The 14,893-nt window shown below is 44.2% G+C and overlaps 1 protein-coding gene across 12 annotated transcripts in view; it reads right to left on the bottom strand.

Moving 5' to 3' along the window:
* The window catches only part of LOC140196399 (uncharacterized), a 94,138-nt gene that overhangs the window by 46,526 nt on the left and 32,719 nt on the right, over window positions 1–14,893 (bottom strand). For 8 of the 12 annotated variants that reach the window (XM_072255534.1, XM_072255533.1, XM_072255531.1 and 5 more), the window contains 10 exons: window positions 12,269–12,365; window positions 12,113–12,144; window positions 9,495–9,603; window positions 9,332–9,363; window positions 6,705–6,813; window positions 6,542–6,573; window positions 3,925–4,033; window positions 3,762–3,793; window positions 1,141–1,249; window positions 977–1,008 (listed from right to left, as the gene is read on the bottom strand). In XM_072255534.1, the coding sequence (XP_072111635.1) occupies window positions 977–1,008; window positions 1,141–1,249; window positions 3,762–3,793; window positions 3,925–4,033; window positions 6,542–6,573; window positions 6,705–6,813; window positions 9,332–9,363; window positions 9,495–9,603; window positions 12,113–12,144; window positions 12,269–12,365 (693 nt within the window). The remainder of the gene's footprint in view (window positions 1–976; window positions 1,009–1,140; window positions 1,250–3,761; window positions 3,794–3,924; window positions 4,034–6,541; window positions 6,574–6,704; window positions 6,814–9,331; window positions 9,364–9,494; window positions 9,604–12,112; window positions 12,145–12,268; window positions 12,366–14,893) is intronic. The other 4 variants (XM_072255536.1, XM_072255537.1, XM_072255541.1 and 1 more) reach the window with 4 other exon arrangements.

Raw genomic sequence — 14,893 nt, 5'->3', positions numbered from 1 at the left:
AGATATGACGTTGTCGCCATCACTGAATCGTGGCTGAAGGATGGTTGTAGTTGGGAGCTGAATGTCCTGAGTTACATTTTACATCAGAAGGATAGGAAGGTAGGCAGAGGGGGTGGTGTGGCTCTACTGGTAAAGAATGGCATAAAATCAATAGACAGATGTGACATAGGATCGGAAGATGTAGTATCCTTGTGGGTAGAGTTAAGAAACATCAAAAGGTCAAAAACCTTAATAGTAGTTCTGTACAGGCCTCCCTACAGAGTCTGGGAGGTGGACCATAGGTTACAACAGGGAATAGAAAAAGGTGAGTCAAAAGGGCAATGTTATGGTAGTCATGGGAGAGTTTAACATGCAGGTCGATTGGGAAAAATTAGGATGGCAATGGACCTCAAAAGAGCAAATCTGTTGAATGCCTACAAAATGGCTTTTTAGATCAATTTGTCATTAACCTAACTATGGGATCAGCTATACTGGATTCTCTGTTATGTAATGAACCAGAGGCAACTAGAGAGCTTAAGGTGAAAGAACCCATCTGAACCAGTGGTCACAATATAATTGAGTTCAACTTGAAATTTGATAGGGAGAAAGTAAAGTCTGACGTAGCAGTATTTCCGTGGAGTGAGTGAAATTACAGTGGTATGAGAGGAGTTGGCCAAAGTAACTTGGAAGGAGCTGCTGACGCGCATTTCTTTGAAAATTGTGGAAGGCACAGGTCATGTGTTCTCCAAATGGTAAAATAGTTGTGGAGTTCCTGAGAAACAATAAAACATTTCGCACAGTTGTTAAAGGTGAAAGAGAGCATGGCCAATGTCAAGAGTAAAAGTGTGCAATTTTTTTAAATTGATCCAGCCTGGATGGATTGCAGTGACTTGGGGATAATGGGAGAAATGATCAATTGTAGCAGGAACTGTGAGCGGTTTATTAAAGAAAAGATAGAAGAGGACTTGTTCATGTCTAATATTTGCTGTTTCCTTACCTCTTGTCCTGTTGAAACTTGCTGTGAGTGATCTGAAGGAGAGAAGGAATTAAGCACATCAGAAGAGTTTATGAATATTCCCTCGTGGTCAGTCATGTTTCTTGCAGCAGGTGCTCGAGCCCACCAGCCATGCTGATGCTTTGTGCCCGCAGCTTCCAACCTACCTTGAGGGGTCTCAGGATTTCCTCCTGTAATGTCCTCAGAATCTTCCTGCTTCCCTTCTTGTGGCTGAGCAGGTGTTTCTTCGCCTTTTACAACATCCACATTTTTCACCTGTGTGAGAGCATGAAAGAAAGAAAGCAGGATATTAATTTTTCAATAACTGGACAGAGTCCCTTAACATGAATGTCCTGCTCACTCACAGTTTATCTCAGGGAAGTTCATGTGCCTGTGTGCAGTGCTCCAGGATTCTGATATATTCCATGTTCCAATGCACTCAGTACATTGTTCACTCTGACCAACACAAGGTTCTCACATGTACGGGGCCTAACAGCTGCATCAACAGAGCTCTACGAACTATAGAGAAGTACAGAAGGGATAAGCAGAATGGCCACTGGTAGGAGTAGGCCAGCGGCAAGAGTAGAAACATCTGGCTTTGGCTCAAAAGCGGCTTCGGCTGAAGAGGCGTTGGCTCTGTGTGAAGCGTCTGTTCAGTTTCCTTTCTGTTTTTATTCTCTCTTATTGTACCAATTAAATGCTGTGGTGTGTTCTTGGTGCCAGATGTTAGAGAACTGGGAGACCCAGAGTCTCCCGGGGAACTACATCTGCGTGAAGTGCATCCGGCTGCAGCTCCTTGAAGACCGTGTTAGGGATCTGGAGCAGCAACTGGATTACCTTTGGCTTGTACTGGAGAGTGAAGAAATAATTGATCAACGTTACAGGGAAGTGGACATCCCGAAGGAGGCGAGTAGCTTGGGGACTGTCAGGAAAAATGGAAATAGGCAGTTTGAGCAGAACACACCTGCAGCCATCACCCTCAGATATATGTAGACCGCATTGGATACGTATTAGGGGGATGACTTCCTGGGAGAATGCCACAGCGACCGGGTTACAGGCACTGCTCATGGGTCAGTGCAGCAGAAGAAAAGAAGAGAGTGGTAGTGATAGAGGACTCAGAGGTGAAGGGGACAGACAGGAGAATATGTAGACGTGAACGGGACACCCGGATAGTATGTTGCCTCCCAAATGCCAGGGTTAGGTATGTCTCAGATCAAGTCCACAACATTTTGGGGATGAGCCAAATGTCTTGGTACATATTGTTACGAATGACATAGAAAGTAAAAGCAAAGAGGTCCTGAAAAGAGAATTTAGAGAGCTAGTTAGAAAGCTGAGAAGCAGGACTTCCTGGGTAGTAAATTCTGGATTGCTGCCTTTGCCACAGGCCAGTGAGGGCAGAACAGGACAATTTGGAAGATAAATGTGTGGCTGAGAAGCTGGTGCATGGGGCAGGACTTCTGGTTCTTGGATCATTGGGGTCTCTTCCGGAGGAGGGATGACCAGTTCAAAACTGACCTGAACCCAAAAGGGACCAATATTCTTGTGGGCAGGTTTGTTAGAGCTGTTAGCGCTGTTTGCAGGGGGAAAGGGACAGATGGTAAAAAAGTAAAGATAAGCATGCAGTCCGATTGTCAGGAAGGGCAGGCAGGAGATGGGATTTGTTGCAGCCAACAGGCTGAGTATCAAAACTTTAAGGATGCAGAATCAGAAAGGATAGCAAACACGGTACTCAAGGTGTTGTCTCTCATGCACATAGTACAAAGTGGATGACCTTGTTGTACTGTTACAGATTACCAGATATGATGTTGTAGCCATCACTGAATCGTGGCTGAAGGATGGTTGTAGTTGGGAGCTGAATGTCCTGAGTTACATTTTACATCAGAAGGATAGGAAGGTAGGCAGAGGGGGTGGTGTGGCTCTACTGGTAAAGAATGGCATAAAATCAATAGACAGATGTGACATAGGATCGGAAGATGTAGTATCCTTGTGGGTAGAGTTAAGAAACATCAAAAGGTCAAAAACCTTAATAGTAGTTCTGTACAGGCCTCCCTACAGTGTCTGGGAGGTGGACCATAGGTTACAACAGGAAATAGAAAAAGGTGAGTCAAAAGGGTAATGTTATGGTAGTCATGGGAGAGTTTAACATTCAGGTCGATTGGGAAAAATCAGGTTGGCAATGGACCTCAATAGAGCGAATCTGTTGAAAGCCTATGAAATGGCTTTGTAGAGCAATTTGTCATTAACCCAACTAGGGGATCAGCTATACTGGATTCTATGTTATGTAATGAACCAGAGGCGACTAGAGAGCTTAAGGTGAAAGAACCCATCCGGACCAGTGGTCACAATATAATTGAGTTCAACTTGAAATTTGACAGGGAGAAAGTAAAGTCTGATGTAGCGTATTTCCATGCAGTGCGTGAAATTACAGTGGTATGCGAGGAGTTGGCCAAAGTAAATTGGAAGGAGCTGATGACGCGCATTTCTCGGAAAACTTTGTAAGATACAGATCATATGCTCTCCAAAAATGAAGAAATACTCAAATGGTAAAATAGTTGTGGAGTTAGTGAGAAACAATAAAACATTTCACACTGTTGTTAAACGTGAAAGAGAGCATGGCCAATGTCAAGAGTAAAAGTGTGCAATTTTTTTTAATTGATCCAGCCTGGATGGATTGCAGTGATTTGGGGACAATGGGAGAAATGATCAATTGTAGCAGGAACTGCGAGTGGTTTATTAAAGAAAAGGTAGAAGAGGACTTGTTCATGTCTAATATTGGCTCTTTTCTTACCTCTTGTCTTATTGAAACTTGCAGTGAGTGATCTAAAGGAGAGAAGGAATTAAGCACATCAGAAGAGTTTATGAATATTCCCACGTGGTCAGTCATGTTTCTTGCAGCAGGTGCTGAAGCCACCAGCCATGCTGATGCTTTGTGCCCGCAGATTCCAACGTACCTTGAGGGGTCTCAGGATTTCCTCCTGTAATGTCCACAGAATCTTCCTGCTTCTCTTCTTGTGGCTGAGCAAGAGTCTCTTCGCCTTTTACAACATCCACATTCTTCACCTGTGTGAGAGCATGAAAGAAAGAAAGCAGGATATTAATTTTTCAATAATTGGACAGAGTCACTTAACAGCGATGTCCTGCTCACTCACAGTTTATCTCAGGGAAGTTCATTTGCCTGTGTGCAGTGCTCCAGGATTCTGATATATTCCATGTTCCAATGCACTCAGTACATTGTTTACTCTGACCAACACATAGTTCTCACATGTACGGGGTCTATCAGCGGCGACAACAGAGCTCTACAAACCACATAGAAGTACAGAAGTGATAAGTGGAATGGCCACTGGTAGGAGTGGTCAGCGGCAAGAGCAGAAACATCAGGCTTCAGCTCAAAAGAGGCTTCGGCTCAGACGAGGCGTTGGCTCTGTGTAAAGCGTCTGTTAAGCTTCCTTTTTGTTCTTATTCTCTCTTATTGTACCAATTAAATGCTGTGGTGTGTTCTTGGTGCAAGGTGTTAGAGAACTGGGAGACCCAGAGTCTGCCGGGGAACTACATCTGCATGAAGTGCATCCGGCTGCAGCTCCTTGAAGACCGTGTTAGGGATCTGGAGCAGCAACTAGATTACCTTTGGCTGGTACTGGAGAGTGAAGAGATAATTGATCAACGTTACAGGGAAGTGGACATCCCAAAGGAGGCGAGTAGCTTGGGGACTGTCAGGAAAAATGGAAATAGGCAGTTTGAGCAGAGCACACCTGCAGCCATCACCCTCAGATATATGTAGACCGCATTGGATACGTATTAGGGGGATGACTTCCTGGGAGAATGCCACAGCGACCGGGTTACAGGCACTGCTCATGGGTCAGTGCAGCAGAAGAGAAAAATAGAGTGGTAGTGATAGAGGACTCAGAGGTGAAGAGGACAGACAGGAGAATATGTAGCCGGGAATGGGACACCCAGATAGTATGTTGCCTCCCAGATGCCAGGGTTAGTTATGTCTCAGATCAAGTCCACAGTATTTTGGGGATGAGCCAAATGTCTTGGTACATATTGGTACGAATGACATAGAAAGTAAAAGCAAAGAGGTCCTGAAAAGAGAATTTATAGAGCTAGTTAGAAAGCTGAGAAGCAGGACCTCCTGGGTAGTAAATTCTGGATTGCTGCCTTTGCCACAGGCCAGTGAGGGCAGAACAGGACAATTTGGAAGAGAAATGTGTGGCTGAGAAGCTGGTGCATGGGGCAGGACTTCTGGTTCTTGGATCATTGGGATCTCTTCCGGAGGAGGGATGACCAGTTCAAAACTGACGTGAACCCAAAAGGGACCAATATTCTTGTGGGCAGGTTTGTTAGAGCTGTTAGCGCTGTTTGCAGGGGGAAAGGGACGGGTGGTATAAAAGTAAAGATAAGCATGCAGTCCGATTGTCAGGAAGGGCAGGCAGGAGATGGGATTTGTTGCAGCCAACTGGCTGAGTATCAAAACTTTAGGGATGCAGAATCAGAAAGGATATCAAACACGGTACTCAAGGTGTTGTATCTCATGCACATAGAACAAAGTGGATGACCTTGTTCTACTATTACAGATTACCAGATATGATGTTGTAGCCATCACTGAATCGTGGCTGAAGGATGGTTGTAGTTGGGAGCTGAATGTCCTAAGTTACATGTTACATCAGAGGGATAGGAAGGTAGGCAGAGGGGGTGGTGTGGCTCTACTGGTAAAGAATGGCATAAAATCAACAGACAGATGTGACATAGGATCGGAAGATGTAGAAACCTTGTGGGTAGAGTTAAGAAACATCAAAAGGTCAAAAACCTTAATAGTAGTTCTGTACAGGCCTCCCTACAGAGTCTGGGAGGTGGACCATAGGTTACAACAGGAAATAGAAAAAGGTGAGTCAAATGGGCAATGTTATGGTAGTCATGGGAGATTTTAACATGCAGGTCGATTGGGAAAAATCAGGTTGGCAATGGACCTCAAGAGAGCGAATCTGTTGAAAGCCTATGAATTTGCTTTTTAGATCAATTTGTCATTAACCCAACTAGGGGATCAGCTATACTGGATTCTATGTTATGTAATAAACCAGAGGCGACTAGAGAGCTTAAGGTGAAAGAACCCATCGGAACCAGTGGTCACAATATAATTGAGTTCAACTTGAAATTTGATAGGGAGAAAGTAAAATCTGATGTAGCAGTATTTCCATGCAGTGCGTGAAATTACAGTGGTATCGAGGAGTTGGCCAAAGTAAATTGGAAGGAGCTGATGAGGCGCATTTCTCGGAAAACTTTGTAAGATACAGATCATATGCTCTCCAAAAATGAAGAAATACTCAAATGGTAAAATAGTTGTGGAGTTAGTGAGAAACAATAAAACATTTCACACAGTTGTTAAACGTGAAAGAGAGCATGGCCAATGTCAAGAGTAAAAGTGTGCAATTTTTTTTAATAGATCCAGCCTGGATGGATTGCAGTCACTTGGGAACAATGGGAGAAATGATCAATTGTAGCAGGAACTGCGAGTGGTTTATTAAAGAAAAGGTAGGACTTGTTCATGTCTAATATTGGCTCTTTTCTTACCTCTTGTCCTGTTGAAACTTGCAGTGAGTGATCTAAAGGAGAGAAGGAATTAAGCACATCAGAAGAGTTTCTGAATATTGCCACGTGGTCAGTCATATTTCTTGCAGCAGGTGCTGAAGCCACCAGCCATGCTGATGCTTTGGGCCCGCAGCTTCCAACGTACCTTGAGGGGTCTCAGGATTTCCTCCTGTAATGTCCTCAGAATCTTCCTGCTTCTCTTCTTGTGGCTGAGCAAGAGTTTCTTCGCCTTTTACAACATCCACATTCTTCACCTGTGTGAGAGCATGAAAGAAAGAAAGCAGGATATTAATTTTTCAATAATTGGGCAGAGTCCCTTAACAGGGATGTCCTGCTCACTTACAGTTTATCTCAGGGAAGTTCATTTGCCTGTGTGCAGTGCTCCAGGATTCTGATATATTCCATGTTCCAATGCACTCAGTACATTGTTTACTCTGACCAACACATAGTTCTCACACGTACGGGGTCTATCAGCGGCGACAACAGAGCTCTACAAACCACATAGAAGTACAGAAGTGATAAGTGGAATGGCCACTGGTAGGAGTGGTCAGCGGCAAGAGCAGAAACATCAGGCTTCGGCTCAAAGGAGGCTTCGGCTCAGACGAGGCGTTGGCTCTGTGTAAAGCGTCTGTTAAGCTTCCTTTTTGTTTTTATTCTCTCTTATTGTACCAATTAAATGCTGTGGTGTGTTCTTGGTGCAAGGTGTTAGAGAACTGGGAGACCCAGAGTCTCCCGGGGAACTACATCTGCGTGAAGTGCATCCGGCTGCAGCTCCTTGAAGACCGTGTTAGGGATCTGGAGCAGCAACTGGATTACCTTTGGCTTGTACTGGAGAGTGAAGAAATAATTGATCAACGTTACAGGGAAGTGGACATCCCAAAGGAGGCGAGTAGCTTGGGGACTGTCAGGAAAAATGGAAATAGGCAGTTTGAGCAGAGCACACCTGCAGCCATCACCCTCAGATATATGTAGACCGCATTGGATATGCATTAGGGGGATGAATTCCTGGGAGAATGCCACAGCAACCGGGTTACAGGCACTGCGCATGGGTCTGTGCTGCAGAAGAGAAAAAGAGAGAAGAAGAGAGCGGTAGTGATAGAGGACTCAGTGGTGAAGGGGACAGACAGGAGATTATGTGGACGTGAACGGGACACCCGGATAGTATGTTGCCTCCCAGATGCCAGGGTCAGGGATGTCTCAGATCGCGTCCATAACATTTTGGAGATCAGCCAATTATCTTGGTACGTATTGGTACCAATGACATAGAAAGGAAAAGCAAAGAGGTCCTGAAAAGAGAATTTAGAAAGCTAGGTAGAAAGCTGAGAAGCAATTTCTGGATTGCTGCCTGTGCAACATGCCAGTGAGTGTAGAACAGGACGATTTGGGAGATAAATTTGTGGCTGAGAAGCTGGTGCATGGGGCAGAACTTCAGGTTCTTGGATCATTGGCATCTCTTCTGGAGGAGGTATGACCAGTTCAAAAGTGACCTGAATCCAAGAGGGACCAATATTCTTGTGGGCAGGTTTGTTAGAGCTGTTGGGGAGGGTTTAAACTAATTTTGCAGGGGGTAAGGAACGGATGGTAAAAAAATAAAGATAAGCATTAGGTCCGATGGTCAGGAAGGGCAGGCAGGAGATGAGATTTGTTGCAGCCAACAGGCTGAGTATCAACACCTTAGGGATGCAGAATCAGAAAGGATAGCAAACACGGTACTCAAAGTGTTGTATCTCAATGCACATAGAACAAAATGGATGACCTTGTTGTACTATTACAGATTACCAGATATGACGTTGTCGCCATCACTGAATCGTGGCTGAAGGATGGTTGTAGTTGGGAGCTGAATGTCCTAAGTTACACGTTACATCAGAAGGATAGGAAGGTAGGCAGAGTGGGTGGTGTGGCTCTACTGGTAAAGAATGGCATAAATCAATAGACAGATGTGACATAGGATCGGAAGATGTAGAATCCTTGTGGGTAGAGTTAAGAAACATCAAAAGGTCAAAAACCTTAATAGTAGTTCTGTACAGGCCTCCCTACAGTGTCTGGGAGGTGGACCATAGGTTACAACTGGAAATAGAAAAAGGTGAGTCAAAAGGGCAATGTTATGGTAGTTATGGGAGATTCTAACATGCAGGTCGATTGGGAAAAATCAGGATGGCAATGAATCTCAAGACAGCGAATCTGTTGAATGCCTACAAAATGGCTTTTTAGAGCAATTTGTCGTTAACCCAACTAGGGGATCAGCTATACTGGATTCTCTGTTATGTAATGAACCAGAGGCGATTAGAGAGCTTAAGGTGAAAGAACCCATCCGAACCAGTGGTCACAATATAATTGAGTTCAACTTGAAATTTGATAGGGAGAAAGTAAAGTCTGATGTAGCAGTATTTCCGTGGAGTGAGTGAAATTACAGTTGTATGAGAAGAGTTGGCCAAATTAAATTGGAAGGAGCTGCAGACGCGCATTTCTTGGAAAAATGTGGAAGGCACAGGTCATATGTCCTCCAAAACTGAAGAAATACTCAAATGGTAAAATGGTTGTGGAGTTAATGAGAAACAATAAAACATTTCACTCTGTTGTTAAAGGTGAAAGAGAGTACGGCCAATATCACGAGTAAAACTATGCAATTTTTTTAAATTGATCCAGCCTGGATGGATTGCAGTGACTTGGTGACAGTGGGGAAATGATCAACTGTAGCAGGAACTGTGAGCAGTTTATTAAAGAAAAGGTAGAAGAGGACTTGTTCATATTCAATATTTGCTGTTTCCTTACCTCTTGTCCTGTTGAAACTTGCTGTGATTGGTCTAAAGGAGAGAAGGAATTAACCACATCAGAAGAGTTTTTGATATCCCCACGTGGTCAGTCATGTTTCTTGCAGCAGGTGCTCGAGCCCACCAGCCATGCTGATGCTTTGTGCCCGCAGCTTACAACGTACCTTGAGGGGTCTCAGGATTTCCTCCTGTAGTGTCCTCAGAATTATCTTGCTTCACTTCTTGTGCCTGAGCAGGTGTTTCTTCATCTTTTACCGCATCCACATTATTCACCTGTGTGAGAGCATGAAAGAAGGACAGCAGGATATTAATTTTTCAATAATTGGACAGAGTCACTTAACAGGGATGTCCGGGCTCACTGGCATTTTATCTCAGGGAAGTTCATTTGCCTGTGTGCAGTGCTCCAAGATTCTGATATATTCCATGTTCCAATGCACTCAGTACATTGTTTACTCTGACCAACACATGCTTCTCACATGTACGGGGCCTATCAGCGGCGTCAACAGAGCTCTACAAACTACATAGAAGTACAGAAGGGTTAAGCGGAATGGCCACTGGTAGGAGTGGTCAGCGGCATGAGTAGAAACATCAGGCTTCGGCTCAAAAGAGACTTTGGCTCGGAAGAGGCGTTGGCTCTGTGTAAATCCTCTGTTAAGTTTCCTTTTTGTTTTTATTCTCTCTTATTGCACCAATTAAATGCTGTGGTGTGTTCTTGGTGCAAGGTGTTAGAGAACTGGGAGACCCAGAGTCTCTAGGGGAACTACATCTGCGTGACATGCATCCGGGTACAGCTCCTTGAAGACCGTGTTAGGGATCTGGAGCAGCAACTGGATTACCTTTGGCTTGTACTGGAGAGTGAAGAGATAATTGATCAACGTTACAGGGAAGTGGACATCCCGAAGGAGGCGAGTAGCTTGGGGACTGTCAGGAAAAATGGAAATAGGCAGTTTGAGCAGAGCACACCTGCGGCCATCACCCTCAGATATATGTAGACCGCATTGGATACGTATTAGGGGGATGGCTTCCTGGGAGAATGCCACAGCGACCGGGTTACAGGCACTGCTCATGGGTCAGTGCAGCAGAAGAGAAAAATAGAGTGGTAGTGATAGAGGACTCAGAGGTGAAGAGGACAGACAGGAGAATATGTAGCCGGGAATGGGACACCCAGATAGTATGTTGCCTCCCAGATGCCAGGGTTAGTTATGTCTCAGATCAAGTCCACAGTATTTTGGGGATGAGCCAAATGTCTTGGTACATATTGGTACGAATGACATAGAAAGTAAAAGCAAAGGGGTCCTGAAAAGAGAATTTATAGAGCTAGTTAGAAAGCTGAGAAGCAGGACCTCCTGGGTAGTAAATTCTGGATTGCTGCCTTTGCCACAGGCCAGTGAGGGCAGAACAGGACAATTTGGAAGAGAAATGTGTGGCTGAGAAGCTGGTGCATGGGGCAGGACTTCTGGTTCTTGAATCATTGGGATCTCTTCCGGAGGAGGTATGACCAGTTCAAAACTGACCTGAACCCAAAAGGGACCAATATTCTTGTGGGCAGGTTGTTAGAGCTGTTAGTTGCAGGGGGAAAAGGACGGATGGTAAAAAAGTAAAGATAAGCATGCAGTCCGATTGTCAGGAAGGGCAGGCAGGAGATGGGATTTGTTGCAGCCAACAGGCTGAGTATCAGAACTTTAGGGATGCAGAATCAGAAAGGATAGCAAACACGGTACTCAAGGTGTTGTATCTCAATGCACATAGAACAAAATGGATGACCTTGTTGTACTATTACAGATTACCAGATATGATGTTGTAGCCATCACTGAATCGTGGCTGAAGGATGGTTGAAGTTGGGAGCTGAATGTCCTGAGTTACATTTTACATCAGAAGGATAGGAAGGTAGGCAGAGGGGGTGGTGTGGCTCTACTGGTAAAGAATGGCATAAAATCAATAGACAGATGTGACATAGGATCGGAAGATGTTGAATCCTTGTGGGTTGAGTTAAGAAATATCAAAAGGTAAAAAAACCTTAATAGTAGTTCTGTACAGGCCTCCCTACAGTGTCTGGGAGGTGGACCATAGGTTACAACAGGAAATAGAAAAAGGTGAGTCAAAAGGGCAATGTTATGGTAGTCATGGGAGATTTTAACATGCAGGTCGATTGGGAAAAATCAGGATGGCAATGAATCTCAAGACAGCGAATCTGTTGAATGCCTACAAAATGGCTTTTTAGAGCAATTTGTCGTTAACCCAACTAGGGGATCAGCTATACTGGATTCTCTGTTATGTAATGAACCAGAGGCGATTAGAGAGCTTAAGGTGAAAGAACCCATCCGAACCAGTGGTCACAATATAATTGAGTTCAACTTGAAATTTGATAGGGAGAAAGTAAAGTCTGATGTAGCAGTATTTCCATGCAGTGCGTGAAATTACAGTGGTATGCGAGGAGTTGGCCAAAGTAAATTGGAAGGAGCTGATGACGCGCATTTCTTGGAAAAATTGTGAGATGCAGGTCATATGCTCTCCAAAAATGAAGAAATACTCAAATGGTAAAATAGTTGTGGAGTTAGTGAGAAACAATAAAACATTTCACACTGTTGTTAAACGTGAAAGAGAGCATGGCCAATGTCAAGAGTAAAAGTGTGCAATTTTTTTTAATTGATCCAGCCTGGATGGATTGCAGTGACTTGGTGACAGCGGGAGAAATGATCAGTTGTAGCAGGAACTGTGAGCGGTTTATTAAAGAAAAGGTAGAAGAGGACTTGTTCATGTTCAATATTTGCTGTTTCCTTACCTCTTGTCCTGTTGAAACTTGCAGTGAGTGATCTAAAGGAGAGAAGCATATCAGAAGAGTTAATGAATATTCCCATGTGGTCAGTCATGTTTCTTCCAGCTTGTGCTCAAGCCCACCAGCCACGCCAATACTTTGGGTCCACAGCTTCCAACCTACCTTGAGGGGTCTCAAGATTTCCTCCTGTAATGTCCACAGAATGATCCTGCTTCACTTCTTGTGTTTCTTCGTGTTTCGCAACATCTACATTATTCAGCTGTTTTAAGAGCATGAAAGAAAGAAAGCAGGAGATTAGTTTTTCAATAATGAGACAGAGTCCCTGAAGAGGGATGTCCTGCTCACTCACAGTTTATCTCAGGGAAGTTCATTTGCCTGTGTGCAGTGCTCCAGGATTCTGATATATTCCATGTTCCAATGCATACAGTACATTGTTTACTCTGACCAACAAATGGTCCTCACATGTACAGGGCGTATCAGCAGCATCAACAGAGCTGTACGAACTATAGAGAAGTACAGAAGGGATAAGCGGAATGGCCACAGACAGGAGTAGGCCAGTGGCAAGAGTAGAAACATCAGGCTTTGGCTTAAAAGCAGCTTCGGCTCGGAGAAGGCATTGGCTCTGTGTAAAACGTCTGTTAATTTTCCTTTTTGTTTTTTTTTCCCTCTTATTGTATCAAATAAATGCTGCTGTGTGCTCTTGGTGCCAGATGTTAGAGAACTGGGAGACCCAGAGTCTCCCAGGGAACTACATCTACGTGAAGTGCACCCAGCTGCAGCTCCTTGAAGACCGTGTTGGGGATCTGGAGCAGCAAATGGATGACCTTCGGCTTGTACGGGAGAGTGAGGAGATAATTGATCAACGCTGCAGGGAAGTAGTCACCCCGAGGTTGCAGGAGGCGAGTAGCTTGGTGACTGTCAGGAAAAGTGGAAATAGGCAGTTAGAGCAGAGCACACCTGCAGCCATTCCCCTCAAATATAAGTATACCACTTTGGAATCTTACGTGGGGGATGACTTCCTGGGAGAATGCCACAGCAACCGGGTTACAGGCACTGTGCATCGGTCTAGGGTGCAGAAGGGAAAAAGAGAGAAGAAGAGAGCAGTAGTTATAATAGACTCAGTGGTGAAGAGGACAGACAGGAGATTATATAGATGTGAACAGGACACCCGGATAGTATGTTGCCTCCCAGATGCCAGGGTTAGTTATGTCTCAGATCAAGTCCACAACATTTTGGGGATGAGCCAAATGTCTTGGTACATATTGTTACGAATGACATAGAAAGTAAAAGCAAAGAGGTCCTGAAAAGAGAATTTAGAGAGCTAGGTAGAAAGCTGAGAAGCAGGACCTCCTGGGTAGTAATTTCTGGATTGCTGCCTTTGCCACAGGCCAGTGAGTGTAGAACAGGACGATTTGGGAGATAAATGTGTGGCTGAGAAGCTGGTGCATGGGGCAGGACTTCTGGTTCTTGAACCATTGGCATCTCTTCTGGAGGAGGTATGACCAGTTCAAAACTGACCTGAACCAAAGGGAGACCAATATTCTTGTGGGCAGGTTTGTTTGAACTGTTGGGGAGGATTTAAAATAATTTTGCAGAGGGGAAGGGACAGATGGTAAAAAAGTAAAGATAAGCATGCAGTCTGACGGTCAGGAAGGGCAGGCAGGAGATGGGATTTAGTTGCAGCCAACAGGATGAGTATCAAAACATTAGGGATGCAGAATCAGAAAGGATAGCAAACACGGTACTCAAGGTGCTGTATCTCAATGCACATAGTACAAAGTGGATGACCTTGTTCTACTGTTACAGATTACCAGATATGACGTTGTCGCCATCACTGAATCGTGGCTGAAGGATGGTTGTAGTTGGGAGCTGAATGTCCTAAGTTACACGTTACATCAGAGGGATAGGAAGGTAGGCAGAGGAGGTGGTGTGGCTCTACTGGTAAAGAATGGCATAAAATCAATAGACAGATGTGACATAGGATCGGAAGATGTAGTATCCTTGTGGGTAGAGTTAAGAAACATCAAAAGGTCAAAAACCTTAATAGTAGTTCTGTACAGGCCTCCCTACAGAGTCTGGGAGGTGGACCATAGGTTACAACAGGGAATAGAAAAAGGTGAGTCAAAAGGGCAATGTTATGGTAGTCATGGGAGAGTTTAACATGCAGGTCGATTGGGAAAAATTAGGATGGCAATGGACCTCAAAAGAGCAAATCTGTTGAATGCCTACAAAATGGCTTTTTAGATCAATTTGTCATTAACCTAACTATGGGATCAGCTATACTGGATTCTCTGTTATGTAATGAACCAGAGGCAACTAGAGAGCTTAAGGTGAAAGAACCCATCCGAACCAGTGGTCACAATATAATTGAGTTCAACTTGAAATTTGATAGGGAGAAAGTAAAGTCTGACGTAGCAGTATTTCCGTGGAGTGAGTGAAATTACAGTGGTATGAGAGGAGTTGGCCAAAGTAACTTGGAAGGAGCTGCTGACGCGCATTTCTTTGAAAATAGTGGAAGGCACAGGTCATGTGTTCTCCAAATGGTAAAATAGTTGTGGAGTTCCTGAGAAACAATAAAACATTTCGCACAGTTGTTAAAGGTGAAAGAGAGCATGGCCAATGTCAAGAGTAAAAGTGTGCAATTTTTTTAAATTGATCCAGCCTGGATGGATTGCAGTGACTTGGGGATAATGGGAGAAATGATCAATTGTAGCAGGAACTGTGAGCGGTTTATTAAAGAAAAGATAGAAGAGGACTTGTTCATGTCTAATATTTGCTGTTTCCTTA

Source organism: Mobula birostris, chromosome 4 (assembly GCF_030028105.1).
Source record: "Mobula birostris isolate sMobBir1 chromosome 4, sMobBir1.hap1, whole genome shotgun sequence".
NCBI lineage: Eukaryota > Metazoa > Chordata > Chondrichthyes > Myliobatiformes > Myliobatidae > Mobula > Mobula birostris.
Note: the sequence above shows the minus strand (reverse complement) of the source record. Positions and strands in the feature narration are given on the sequence as shown.